Consider the following 13,794-nt stretch of genomic DNA (forward strand, 5'->3'; position numbering starts at 1 on the left):
TAGGTAAAAGGGGTAAATGTAGGGGTATGGGTGGGTTGCGCTTCGGCGGGTCGGTGTGGACTTGTTGGGCCAAAGGGCCTGTTTCCACACTGTCGAGAATCTAATCTATGTTAAGCTGATTGATCACAGCCAAGATGACCAGAATTGTTGGCCTCAAAGTCCATGGTTTTATACCCAAGCACAATTGAGGGAAACCAGCAATAAATGCTTATCAGATCACATTTTAAAAATATAACCATCATGTAAAATGAAATGGTGCTTTCTCAAAAAACAAGTTTTAGAATAATTGAGGCTCATTCAGCCAAACAAGTCCGCACATCACCTATAAATTGTTTCAAAACCTGGAAGCAGCTCATTGACGCAAAGGAAATAGCTAGTGGCTGATGGGAAAACAGTACAGAGAAGGAAAAAGGGTGCGTGTGGTGGGGGGGGGGGAGATGAATAGGTTTGTCAAATATTAAGCTTTTTTTAAAATCCATATACCAAAACATTTGGCTTTCTGGCATAATTCAAAGTTGTGCATTTACATTTTATTCAAATATTGATTTACACTTTTGCCTGAAAAATATGGAGTGACAGTCTGTTTGTTTAGTCATGAACAAACTTCATCAGCTACTCCCATCTCAGATGAAACAAGGAACGAAATAACTTTAGATAATTTATTAACAATCCCAGTTCATAGCGTGATTGAATAAAACTGACAATGAGAGAGCATTGTATAATCGGAGAACGGAATTGTCAAAGCATCTCTCTCCATGGGATATTCAAGCACAGGCTGATCTGAAAACCACTGTCAAATCAGGCTTAGTCATTTCTGGATCAGACCACTAGAGGGATCTCACAGGGTGAATAAAAAAAACTGAGCACACACTTCTGTCCAAGGAACTTATGACCCACTTGTCAAACTGTAACAAAATGTGCTCCACAGTATTCGATAGATCAGACCAATTCTCTGGTATCCCACATGCCACGCCCCCCCAGGGGCTCTGAATGAAGTTAGCTCTTGCCAGTCCCAGACTTGTTTTAAGTAACTTCAAGGACTACACATGCAAAGTACGTTCGAGACTTACACAGGCATTTAGCTCATTTTTAAAAAAATTGCTACCTAGTGCCAATACTCCCCCCCCTCCTTTGCCCCACATACCTGTACATTATTTCTGTACAAATAAATCACCCAAAGCCCTCGAATTCTTCAAATGAACCTGCCTCGACCACACTTCCAGACAGTGAATTCCATGCCCTAACTACTTGCTGTGCGAAGTTGTTTTTTTCCCCCTCACATCACTCTTGTTTTGTTGCACATCATTTTAAACTTATGTCCTCTCACTCTTTTTGTTTTTATAAGCAGGAACAGCTTCTCCCTCTATAGTCTCTCCAGTCCACGCAAGTTTGAAAAACTCTCAAATCCCTAGTCAACCTGCGCTCCAAGGAGAACAGTACCAATTTCTTTAATCCACCCTCAGTTGAAACTTTATTGCTGGAACAGCACAGCAGGTCAGGCAGCATCCAGGGAACAGGAGATTCGACGTTTCGGGCACAGGCCCTTCTTCAGGAATGAGCAGAGAGTGTTCAGCAGGAGAAGATAAAAGGTAGGGAGGAGGGACTTGGAGGAGGGGAGTTGGAAATGTGATAGGTATCACATTTCCTATCACATTTCCAACTCCCCTCCTCCAAGTCCCTCCTCCCTACCTTTTATCTTCTCCTGCTGAACACTCTCTGCTCATTCCTGAAGAAGGGCCTGTGCCCGAAACGTCGAATCTCCTGTTCCCTGGATGCTGCCTGACCTGCTGTGCTGTTCCAGCAATAAAGTTTCAACTTTGATCTCCAGCATCTGCAGACCTCACTTTCTCCTCGAAGATTTTAATCCACCCTCAACTGAGTTTTTTTTATTCTTAGAATTATCTTTGTAGATCACTTGTGTTCTCTCTGACACATTCTCATCTTTCCTTCAAAGTAGCACCCACAGCTTTACACAAATATGCCAGCTCAGGTCCAACAAGTGTCTTGTACAAGTCCAACATCACCCACATGTACAATAGGGTGAGCCATTTAATACCATGGTGAGGAGAAATGTCTTCACCAGATAGTGGGGACTATGGAATTCTCTGCCATAGAAAGTGGTTGTGTGGCAAAGCAACCGAGGGCAAAACATCCAAGTGGTTTCAAGGAATTAGATATAGTTTTTGGGACGAAAGCAATCTAAGGGTACAGGGAGAAAGCAGGAACAGGGGTACTGAGCTTGGACAATCATCCAACGTAACGAATGGCAAAGCTGGCTCAAAAAGGGCTGAATAATTTTCTCCCTCTCATACTTTATGCTATGTACTCCATAAACCCATTAATAAGGATGATAACATTGTATTAACTGCTCTCTTCACCAGTCCTGCTACCTTCAATAATATGTGCACTCAGACAGGTCATTCTGCTATTGCACGGTATCCCGAATTGTATCCTCTATTTTATATTGTCCTTTCAATGTTCTTGTAACCAAAGTACAACACACTTTCGAACAGTGAACCTCATCTGCAACTCCACCAACTCGTCAATGTCCTTTGGGAATTCCACAACATTCTTCACAGTTCTTCCCAGTTAAGTGTCAGCTGCAAACTTTGAAATTGTCTACTTACAACAAAGATTAGATTATTAACATTGATCAGGAAAAGCAAGAGTCCTAATACACTATAAATCTTCTTATAGTCTGAGAAATATCCACTGACTATAAAATAGAGGAACAGAAATAGGCCATTCAGTCCATCTAGTCTGCTCGGTCATTCAATCATGGCTGATATGTATCTCAACCCTATCCTCCTATCTTCTATGGGTAACCCTTGATCCACGCTCTTACTAATCGAGAATCTCTCTCTCAAATACACTCAATGACTTGGCCTCCACAGCTTTCTCTGACAATGAGTTCCACAGATTCAGCACCCTCTGGTTGAAGAAATTCCTCATCTCAGTTTTAAAAGGGTCATCCCTTCAACCTGAGGCTATGCCTTTGGACCCTAGACTCTCCTACTACTGCAAGCACCTTCTCCACATTCACTCTACCTTGGCCCCTCAGTATTCTGTAAGCTTCAGTCAGATCCCCCATATCCTTCTAAACTCAAGAACAGAAGGGTCACCCAACCTGAAATGTTAACTTTCGATTTCTCTTCACAGATGCTGCCAGCAACTTTGTTTTTGTTTGAAAGAACAGACCCATGGTCTTCAAATGCTCCTATGACAAGCTTTTCATCCCCAGGATCATTCTTGTAAACCTCCTCCAGACCTCCTCCAATGTCAGCACATCCTCCCTTAGATATTTGCCCAAAACTGCTTGTCATGTTGCAAATATGGTCTGACCAGAGCTTTATACGGCCTCAGCAGTACATTTCTGCATTTGTATTCTAGCCCTCTAGAAATGAATGCAAACATTGCATTTGCCTTCCCAACAGCCAACTAAATCTGCATGTCAACCTTAAGAGAATCCTGAACTAGGACTTGTGCTTCAGATTTCCAAAGTCTTTCCCAGTTTCGAAAATAGGCCATGCCTCCAAAGTGCATAACCTCACACTTTGCCACACTGTATTCCAGCTGTCACTTCTGTGCCCACTCTCCTAGCTTGTCCAAATTCTTCTACAGCCTTTCCACTTGCTCAACATTACCTGCCCCATCACTTTTAATTATCTGCAAACTTAGCAACAGTGAGTTCAGTTCTTTTGCCCAGATTGTTAACGTATGAAAGTAATCTAATATAATACCGTGAATCACTGTGGTGGAAACACTGACCCCTAGTGGTCCCACTTGTTACAGAGGTTGTCATGACATCTCTGACAAGGTTGCTTAGAAAATATCTAGAGATAGCATTGCAAGAGCCATACTGTAACAACATCTTGTTTCAAGTGTCTGTAACACTTTGGCTCAGAGCCTTAAAGTGGTCGAGCTAGAGATCAAAGTGCAGACAACACAGAGGATCAGGAAGAGTTGGCACAAGCAAGTTGGATTGTAGAAAAGGTATGACACAGAAAGAGGTAATTGTGTCTACACTCGACTAGAAAGAAAAATTTCTAAAATAAACTAGCTGCCCATTCTAAATCCATGTTCCAGGGACTGATCCTTAGCCTTTTAAATTCCACCAGCTATTGTGTTGAGGTTTGAATCCATGGCAGGCGAAAGTGAGTACTGCAGATGCTGGAGATTGGAGTCAGAGTCAAGATAAGTGGTGCAGGAAAAGCACAGTAGGAAACGATTTCCTGATGAAGGGCTTTTGCCTGAAACATCGATGTTCTTGCTTCTCAGATACTGCCTGACCTGCTGTGCCTTTCCAGCAGTGCTAATCTTGACTTTGAATCCATGCCATCAAAGCCTGCGCTTCTGGAGTACTCGTTCAATGAAATCGCCAACTCAAATTCCTCAATTTTTAGATTTTGTCGAGAATCTGTAAGTTTCTCTCTTCAAAGTTTAAAGAAAAAGCAAATGCTTTGGTTAATGACTCTGCTGTTTCTTTATTCCTCATAATTCCTCCTGTGTGATCACTGCTCCCAATGTGCTATCCAAGTAGTCCCTCAGCCTCATGGATGTGCCACAGTGATTATTCCAACCAAAGTTTCAGCTCAAGCTTCCATAACTGGAGGATGAACAAGTGGACTATGGCATAATGTTACGGAGGTGATTCAATGGGAGAAGTAGAAAGAAATGGGATCATGGCAGGGAAATGTCCAGTTGTGAACAGGAGTTCTGAAAGCTGTGCTGCCTGTGTCAGAGTTAAGGGCAGCTCCTCATGCTGGAGAAAGATTTTGGAAGGGGAAAAGAATCCATTGTTATGTCCGATGTAGGAGCTGCAGGAGTTTGAAGATTTATTACAGCTCAAAAGTAACATTCTCTGGATTTGTACCTGGGCCAAGCACAAATTGCTAGAGAGAAAAAGAGATCAGAGGGTTAGATGCATGGCGATAGCCAAGAGCGACAAGACAAGACTTGCTTCCTGGACCACGAATACTGGTACAGAGCAAACTGGAAACTGACACTAACTAAATTGGGCAGGAAGCACTGCCCTGGCAAATTAAACAACTAGTTTAGTTAGGTCAGAAATCGGGCTTTAAGTTAATAAGGAGACAGTGAGGTATGCAGATGCTGGAGATCACAGTTGAGTGTGTTGCTGGAAAAGTACAGCAGGTCAGGCAGCATCAGAGGAGCAGGAAAATCAGTGTTAGGGCGCCAGCCCGAAACGTTGAATTTCCTGCTCCTTGGTTGCTGGTTGACCTGCTATGCTTTTCCAGCAACACACTCTCAACCTTAAGACAATAAGACAAGGGTGGAGAGGATTTAGATAGGAATAAATTCAAACATCTGGTTAAGTTCTTAATTAGAGTCAGAGTTATATAGCATGGAAACAGCTTCCAGTCCAACTCATCCATGCTGACCAAGTTTCCCAAACTAAACTAGTCCTATATCCCTTGAAACCTTTCCTATTCATGCACCTGCCCAATTTTAAAAAAAAAATGTTGTAATTGTACCTGCATCCACCACTTTCTCTGGCAGTTCATTCCACATATGAACCATCTGCTGCATGAAAAAGTTGCCCCTCATATCCCTTTTAAATCTTTCCTCTCATTTTAAAAATATGACCTCCAGCTTTGTACTCCCCTACCTTGGGGAAAGACCTTGACTATTCACATTATCTATGCCCCTTATAATAAGCCTCTATAAAGTCACTGCTCCACCTCCCATGTTCCAAGGGAAAAAGGTCCCGACTATCTAGCCTCCCCTTAAAACTCAAACTTTCAATCCTGGCAACATCCTCAAATCTTTTCTGAACTCTCCCCACATTTAATGGTCTAGTTCCTATAGCAGGGCTGCACACAATACTCCAGAAGATGCCTCACCAACATTTTACACAATCTCAATGTGACATCCTCAATGGGCTGAGCAATGAAGACAGGAATGCCAAACAACTACTTAAATTTAAACAAAGGACAAGTCTCAAATTAGCAGAGTCCTTGAATATTTTTGAGGCAGAAGTCGATAGATTATTGATAAAAGCAATGGTCAGATCAGTCATGACCTTATTGAATGATGGAGCAGCCTATTTGTTCATAGGTGATAACAGAAGAAATTATGTGGAGGAATAAGGAAACGGCAGAAGAATTAAACATATAAGTTTGTTTAAAACTGTGAAGATAAACCCCACCCCCCACTGGAGCATAGGCAGCTAAGAGGTGACCTCAGAGGTTTACAAAATAAGGAGGGGTACAGAGAAGGTGAATGACAGGTAGCCTTTCCCCAGAGTGGAGGATTTCAAGACTAGGGGACTTTTGTTTTAAGGTGAAAGAACATAGATTTTAAAAAGACATGGGGCATTTTTTTTTTATATAAACACAATGGTGCGTGTGGAATAAACTTAGAGGTAGTGGTGGATGCGGGTGCAGTTTCAATGAATAAAAGACATTTAGGTAAGTACATGAACAACAAAACTTTTGGAGGTATATGGACCAAGTGCAGACAGGCGGGACCGGTTTAGATTTTGATTATGGTCAGCATGAACTGGTTGGGCGAAAGGGTTTGGTTCTGTGTTGTACAACACTGATTAGATTTTATGGGGAATATGAAAGTGAGGAACCAAAAGTTGTAATGACACTGAATGAGTACTCTGGAAGTACAGGCTCTGATGGCATGGATCTGAATCACTGCCTTCAGCTGGTGTGATTTAAATGCAATTAATAAAATTAGGCATTGAAAGACATGCACAAAATAACATTCACTTTAAGATTTACCTCCCTCTGAAATAGTCTAGTCAGCTCAGTCGAAGGGCAATTAGGGATAGGCAATAAATGCTACCATAACTGGATATATCCACATCCCAAGAAGAATAAAGAAAACAAAAAAAAAAAACAACTGATGAATGTCTAGACCTGATGGGCTGCACCTTAGATCTGAGAAGGGATGGCTGTCAAGGCAACAGATGCATTGGTTTTTGACCTTCATTTAACCAATGGTCATATGCATAGGATAGCAAATCTGAATACAGTATAGGTGATTGGACAGAAAACAGCAAAGATGGATAAACAGAACTTTAATGGAATTGCAATCTAACTAATAGAGTGTCTGCTCAGATGGTTGTGAACCTTTGGAATTCACTACCGCCAGGAATTACAGATACTCAGTTGATCTGCACATTCAATGACTGAGACTGAAACTTTTAGAGATGGAGATTTAAGAGAGTTTCAGAAAGTGGAGTTGACAGTGAATGTTCAATGATTTTATTGAATACAAAAACTGGCCCAATCAGCTACATGGCATACTCCTGCAGCTCATGTTCTTCACACTGCAACTCAAAATTACAAGTGAAATTACATATTGTGCTTCTTCAACTTCACTATACTAAAACCCTGCTACTGCATGAAATCAGACTAGTCGTGGGCAATAGTTTGACTATTATCTTTGCATTGCATGACAAAAACATTTGACAAAAATAAAGTGCTCTTTCATTAATTCTTTGAACCATGCTGCCTGGGTCGCACATACCTGTAAATTCAGAAAATCCAGAACTTTCATCATCCACTCTGCAAGCATCCATTAGCGTGCTGAAGAGACAGCCAATAGGGTCCAGCGGATGACCTACCCAGCCTTCAAGGTTGGTTATTGTCGTGATTCCTTTGTGAAAAGACTCAAGTGTTTATGTGGAAGCAATCCATTGCTAAACTGTAATAACTATCCACTTTCTAACTACAAACATTGATAGATCATCAATGCATCTTTTCTAGGTTCCTGCACTTGAATTGTACTATAAATCAGAACTGAGATTTCATATTACTAAAATAGATGACAAAAGAACTGTCTCTAATTTGTCTGCTTTAGCATCTGCAGGGGATCAGTGGAAAGGACAGCCTTCTTCAAACCCATTTAATTCAATAATATAAATAATAAAATTGAACCCCTTCTCAAAATGACAAGCCATTCACAAGTGCCTTTAATGTGAAAAAGCACTCCAAGTATTCAGTTGGAGCATAAAACACCATCTGACACTGAGCCACTTGAGGGAATATTATGGAAATCACCACAAACCTAAGAGACAGGGGTAGTAAGATGGAGAGGTTTAGTGATAGTCTTAATCTCTGGAATTCTTTGGCACAATTGCCAATGATGGAGAGATTAGCTCTCATTCCACGTTGCTAACATTAGAGGAACACAGAGATCTAAGCAAGCTGTAAGGTTTGAGGAGATGACTGAGACAGCAAGAGTGAGGATATGAGACCATAGTGGGATCTGAAAACAAGGGTAAACATTTTAAAATTGAAGTATTATCGGACCAGGAGTCACTGCAAGTCAGAAAGCACTGGTGAGAGTAGAGAGGACTAGGCATGAGCCAATATCAGTTTCTTGAATAAAGTCAAGTTTACACAGGCTGACCGGCAAAGTACAAGAGTAGGCAAGTTGAGTGGTACTGAAGGCATGAATAAGGAATTCAGTGATAGTGGAAGTAATGCAGGGGTTGAGTTGGGTGATATTACAGAGTTGGAATTCACAGACCCGCTGACAGAAGTGTACATGGCTGAAAGTGAAACATGATACCAAAGCTGCAATCAGTCTGCTTCAGCATCAGACCATTCATAGAGAATGAACAGGAGGCACTGAAATGAGGATGGTGTGGTCAATCGGATCAAACACTATTGAGAAGGACAAGGAGGGGCTAGCTTACCAAGGCTACAGTCACACCTGAACTGAAAACATGAAATTGTGATCAAAGTGGATATTTGAAATATGGAAGTTACAATGTTACTCTGCTTACCTTTCCTCTGTGCCTGAAAAATTTCGAGCTGTTTTTGTTGCTGTCGCCTCAGTGTATTGACAATTGCTATGGCTAGTCTCAACGCTTCTCTGGGATATCCATGAGACCGCAATGCATCTACCCGAGCACAAGCTGTAGGGACATGCTCTATAATTCCAAGGGAGTGCAGGGAATTGTAAAAGAGAAAAAAAATTAGTGCAATGACTCCATCTGACAACAATTCAGATCCTGGCAGAAGCTCCATATTAATGGAGCCGCAGTTAAAAACAGGCATTGTATTCACAGTCAGGCCTCAAGTAACAAACACTGGACAAAATCTCAAGGCATGCAAATGTATTTCTGGTTTAGCCACTTACCATGCCATAGGGGCCAACCATGAGAGTCAAATAGTGAATTTTCACCATCACCATGGTAACAGTAGTTTGTGTAGAGGTCACTGCTGATAATGTGCTGTAAATGGTTGTCCTGCCAGTGGAGATCACATGCCTCAATGGCGCGTGTGAACACAGTCCGATGAGGCCTATTTGCAGTATCTGTCAGTGATTTGAGAAAGATATGTCAATTGTTTCCATTGTTAAAAGGAAAACATAAAAACAGCAGCTAACAGAATTCACTTCTGTGTAAATCACTGTGGTCTCTATGCCTTTCTCTTAACAACACGTCAAACTGAATTGTGAACATAGACAGAATAATACGTGCATGCCAAGCAATTGCACCAGAATTTCATACATTAAGCCATAACTTATGGACACGAAGTAGGCTTGGGGCATCCTGACAGATGCAAGTAAGCATATGTAGCCCACTAGCTGCTGCAGCCTGTAATCAGCACTATAATGTAATGTGCAAGAGACAGCTCTGTCGAGAATCAAGTTTTTTATCTAGGTTAGAAGAGAGTGGTGAAGATGGAAACAGTAAGTTACAAAGATACATTGATCAAGTGAGTGGGCTAAAGTGGGAGATAATGCAAGAAAGTGAAAAGGTCATCCACTAAGTAGATTGAAAGAAATTCAATCTACTTGCGGCATGGTGGCACAGTGATTGCGGCACGGTGGCACAGTGGTTAGCACTGCTGCCTCACAGCACCAGAGACCCGGGTTCAATTCCCGCCTCAGGCGACTGACTGTGTGGAGTTTGCACGTTCTCCCAGTGTCTGCGTGGGTTTCCTCCGGGTGCTCCGGTTTCCTCCCACAGTCCAAAGATGTGCAGGTTAGGTGAATTGGCTATGCTAAATTGCCCGTAGTGTTAGGTAAGGGGTAAATATAGGGGTATGGGTGGGTTGCGCTTCGGCGGGTCGGTGTGGACTTGTTGGGCCGAAGGGCCTGTTTCCACACTGTAATGTAATGTAATCTAATCTAATCTAAAAAAAAATCAAAGATATGTGCTTAACAAAGAACAGGAGCTGTGGAGGAGCAAGGTTGCCTATGCATACAAGTCTCAGAATTTGGTCCATAGGTTTTAAAAAAATAAAAGAGTAATCAAAGAAACTGCTGAAACACTTGGCCTAATTCTAAGGAGGCTGGATTAAAAAATGGGAAGAGCTTCTTCAGCTGTACAGAGCCATTCCAGTCGAGAGAATTCAAAAGGTTAAGAGAAATCAACACAGCAACGATAGAGAAACGCTTGTCACCGTTGGGAAGAATCAAGAAAGGAACAGAATATTCAGTTTCAGGTAGGCCATTCCGGTGAGAAATCCAGAGCATTTTCTCAGCCCCACAAATATGAAACTGGAATCTTCCAAAGGCAAGGATGCAGAGATCCTTGAGAATTTCAAGATCTAGGTAGATATCGTCCTCTAGCTAAATATATCAAGGGCTGCAGAACAAGTTGGTAAATGACTATGAAGTTTAGATTAGATTAAGCACAAACAGAATGACTCCAGCGGCTGAATGGCCTCTTCTAGTTGCTGTGTTTTATACTCTTACACACTGGTTTTCCTAGCATTCAGGAAAAATAAGTGCTGAAAATGACAACTTGAATTTTTTTTTCTGCAGCTGCTGGTACTATGGCATTTGCACTCTTCTGCAAATTGAGCAGATTGCACATTACCAGGAACTCCACTGAATCAGGGATCTCCTGCTCCTAGTTGCAAAAAATCTTTTCATGGTCTATGAAACATAATGATGTGAAAGTCACTTCTAAGTGCTGGATTTTCCACACATTCTAAAAACTCTAAACTCAACAATCAGATATCACAAATTACAATCATTCCAGATTTAGTCATTACCAAAATGGAAAATTACTTCAATAAAATTATTTTCCTTCAGTTCTAATTAAATTTGAGACAGTCATGGTCTGTTTATCTCAGTTGTACAAAAGTTTAAACTTGAACCTCCAGAAGAGATATGAAAATTTGTTCGTAGTTTTGAGTTTTTAAATCTATATATCTGTAGTTTCTTACTCAAACCTTTTTCCCCTTACACCTCCATCAACTTCATTTCTTAAAAATATGTATCCACTGTGCATTTAAACAATAGTTTGGTGTTTGTTTACACCCACATTTCTAGGATGCATTCCATTTCCTCTAAGTAAATACATAATAAATAATTCCAACTGCACCCTTTTGGTAATAACTTTACACTCATGTCCTCCAGCTACTTACTTACTAGCCCATGAAAACATTGTTTCCTTATTTACTTTAGCAAAATCCTCCAACAGTTATGTGCCTTTGTATTGGCTTTTGAATACTAGGTGAAGGAGTCCCAGCTTGACACACAACATTATAAATATATTGCTTCATAATATGCAAGCACCACTGTCAAGGACAGCATTTGATGTGGCTTTCTAACTGCCCTCGAGAAGTCAGACCATTCCATTTGCATCTCGATTCCTAGCTGAAACTTTATTGCTGGAACAGCACAGCAGGTCAGGCAGCATCTAGGGAACAGAAGATTCGACGTTTCGGGCACATGCCCATCTCGATTCCTACCATCAGCACCAAACAACGCTAAGTTGGAACAACCAGAAAGAGCACTAGTGCATTATAATTGACTGGAGAATAAGTCCTTAAATTATTCCTCACCTTGGTTAGCATTTGCACCCTGAGGCAAAGCATTGGTTAAATTGGGCAGCTCATTGCCATGGTTTCCATCCTCCCAGGGACAAACATCAACACAGTTCCATTTTTTGAGCTGCTTTAGCCAACCTGCTTTCTGTTCAGGCTTGCAATGGGGATTTAAGACTATACACATCCACAGAGCACCTAAGAAACCAAAAACAGAGACATTAAAACGATGCCAACAAAATCTCAACTTTGAAACAAACTGGAAATTTAAATTTTTATCAGCATTAATAAATATTGAGAGTAAATAGTCTCCAGTCATCGTGCCAATTTACATAAATAGCAAAAAGGCCTTTTAGTATTTGGCATTTTTCATTTCTCAATGGAAATTAACTCATGATAAAGTGTCTCATAACTGGAATTTAACCAGCTATTAGAATATCATTTTTACAGAGCAAATATGCTAAATAAACACAAGGGCGACAGAAATCTCAGTGCGCAAAGCTTTTGATAAAGTTAAGAGAGTGCACACAGCATATACATTCACCACACTATTCACCAGAAATTAAACAACGTACTTCTAGCATATTTTTACGTCATTAATTATGTAATTCAGTGATAAAGATGTGACATTTGTGTGCCTGGTTGATGTTCTATAATAAAGTTTTTCTTAGCTTTGTAATTAAGAACTCCTATCGGAATAAACTTCAGACCAATCACCCAATCTGCTTAGAAAACTCTGATCAAATTTTGACAGCTGTGACAAGCAACACCACAGCAACTGAGAAATTCCACAGGGTTCGAAAATAAAGTGAATTTGTCTCACCTCCCAATGTCAATGGATCCTTTTAAAAACAGGATTGCAGAATATGGATCCATCGCATCATCAAAAACCAATCAGTTCTTGAGCAATACTCTATGTAGACCACACTTTGTTGAAAGCAGTTAAACAGCTTGAAGTGTTATTTACAGGCAAACAGTCCAACAAACAGGCACTTGACACTACCCAGCGCAAAGCAGTTTACTTGATTGACACAAAGAACAAAGTTACAGCACAGGAACAGGCCCTTCAGCCCTCCAAGCTTGCACTGATCCAGATCTTCCATCTAAACCTGTCACCTATTTTCTAAGGATCTCTATCCTCTTGCTCCCTGCCCATTCATGTATCTGCCTAACAACTTTGTTAACAATACTATCGTGCCTGCATCTAACACCTCTGCTGGCAATGTGTTCCAGGCATCCACCACCCTCTGCATCAAGAACTTTCCACACGTATTTCGCTTAAACTTTCCCCCCTCACTTTGAACCAGTGACCCCTAATAATGGAATCCCCTACTCTGGGGAAAAAACTTCTTGCTATCCACCCTGTTGATACTGCTCATGATTTTGTAGACCTTAAATCAGGTCTCCCCGCCTCCCCCCCCCCCCCCCCCCCCCACCACCCAACCTCCGTCTTTCCAATGAAAATAATCCTAATCTACTCAACCTCTCTTCATAGCTAGCACCCTCCATACCAGGCAACATCCTGGTGAACCTCCTCTGCACCCTCGCCAAAGCAGTCACATTCTTTTGGATATGTGGTGACTAGAATTGTACATGGTATTTCAAATGTGGCCAAACCAAAGTCTGATACAACTGTAACATGACCTTTCAACTCTTGCATTCAATACTCCATCCAATGAAGGAAAGCATGGCGTATGCCTTCCTGACCATTCTATTGATCGGTGTTGCTACCTTCAGTGAATAATGAACCCGAACACCCAGATCTCTGTACATCAATTTTCCCTAGGGCTTTTCCATTTACTGTTTAGTTTGCTCTTGAATTGAATCTTCCAAACTGCATCACCTTGCATTTGCTCAGATTGAACTCCATCTGCCATTTTTCTACCCAACTTTCCAATCTATTCATATTAGGCAGTATTCTCTGACAGTCACCTTCACTATCTGCTATTCCACCAATCTTAGTGTCATTGCAAACATGCAAATTGGACAACTTATAGCTTCCTCCAAAATCATTTATGCATATCAC

General features: G+C 41.1%; 1 protein-coding gene across 1 annotated transcript in view; it reads right to left on the reverse strand.

Annotated features, from left to right (window-relative positions):
- zswim6 (zinc finger, SWIM-type containing 6) overlaps positions 1–13,794 on the reverse strand; it is a 195,849-nt gene that overhangs the window by 32,790 nt on the left and 149,265 nt on the right. The window contains exons 5-8 of the mRNA XM_087988736.1: positions 11,787–11,966; positions 9,124–9,300; positions 8,768–8,914; positions 7,504–7,632 (exon numbers count right to left, since the gene is read on the reverse strand). Of these exons, the coding sequence (XP_087844862.1) occupies positions 7,504–7,632; positions 8,768–8,914; positions 9,124–9,300; positions 11,787–11,966 (633 nt within the window). The remainder of the gene's footprint in view (positions 1–7,503; positions 7,633–8,767; positions 8,915–9,123; positions 9,301–11,786; positions 11,967–13,794) is intronic.

This window comes from Chiloscyllium plagiosum, unplaced genomic scaffold (assembly GCF_037043375.1).
Source record: "Chiloscyllium plagiosum isolate Xiang-an unplaced genomic scaffold, Cpla_swu_hap1 HiC_scaffold_1, whole genome shotgun sequence".
In the NCBI taxonomy this organism is placed as follows: domain Eukaryota; kingdom Metazoa; phylum Chordata; class Chondrichthyes; order Orectolobiformes; family Hemiscylliidae; genus Chiloscyllium; species Chiloscyllium plagiosum.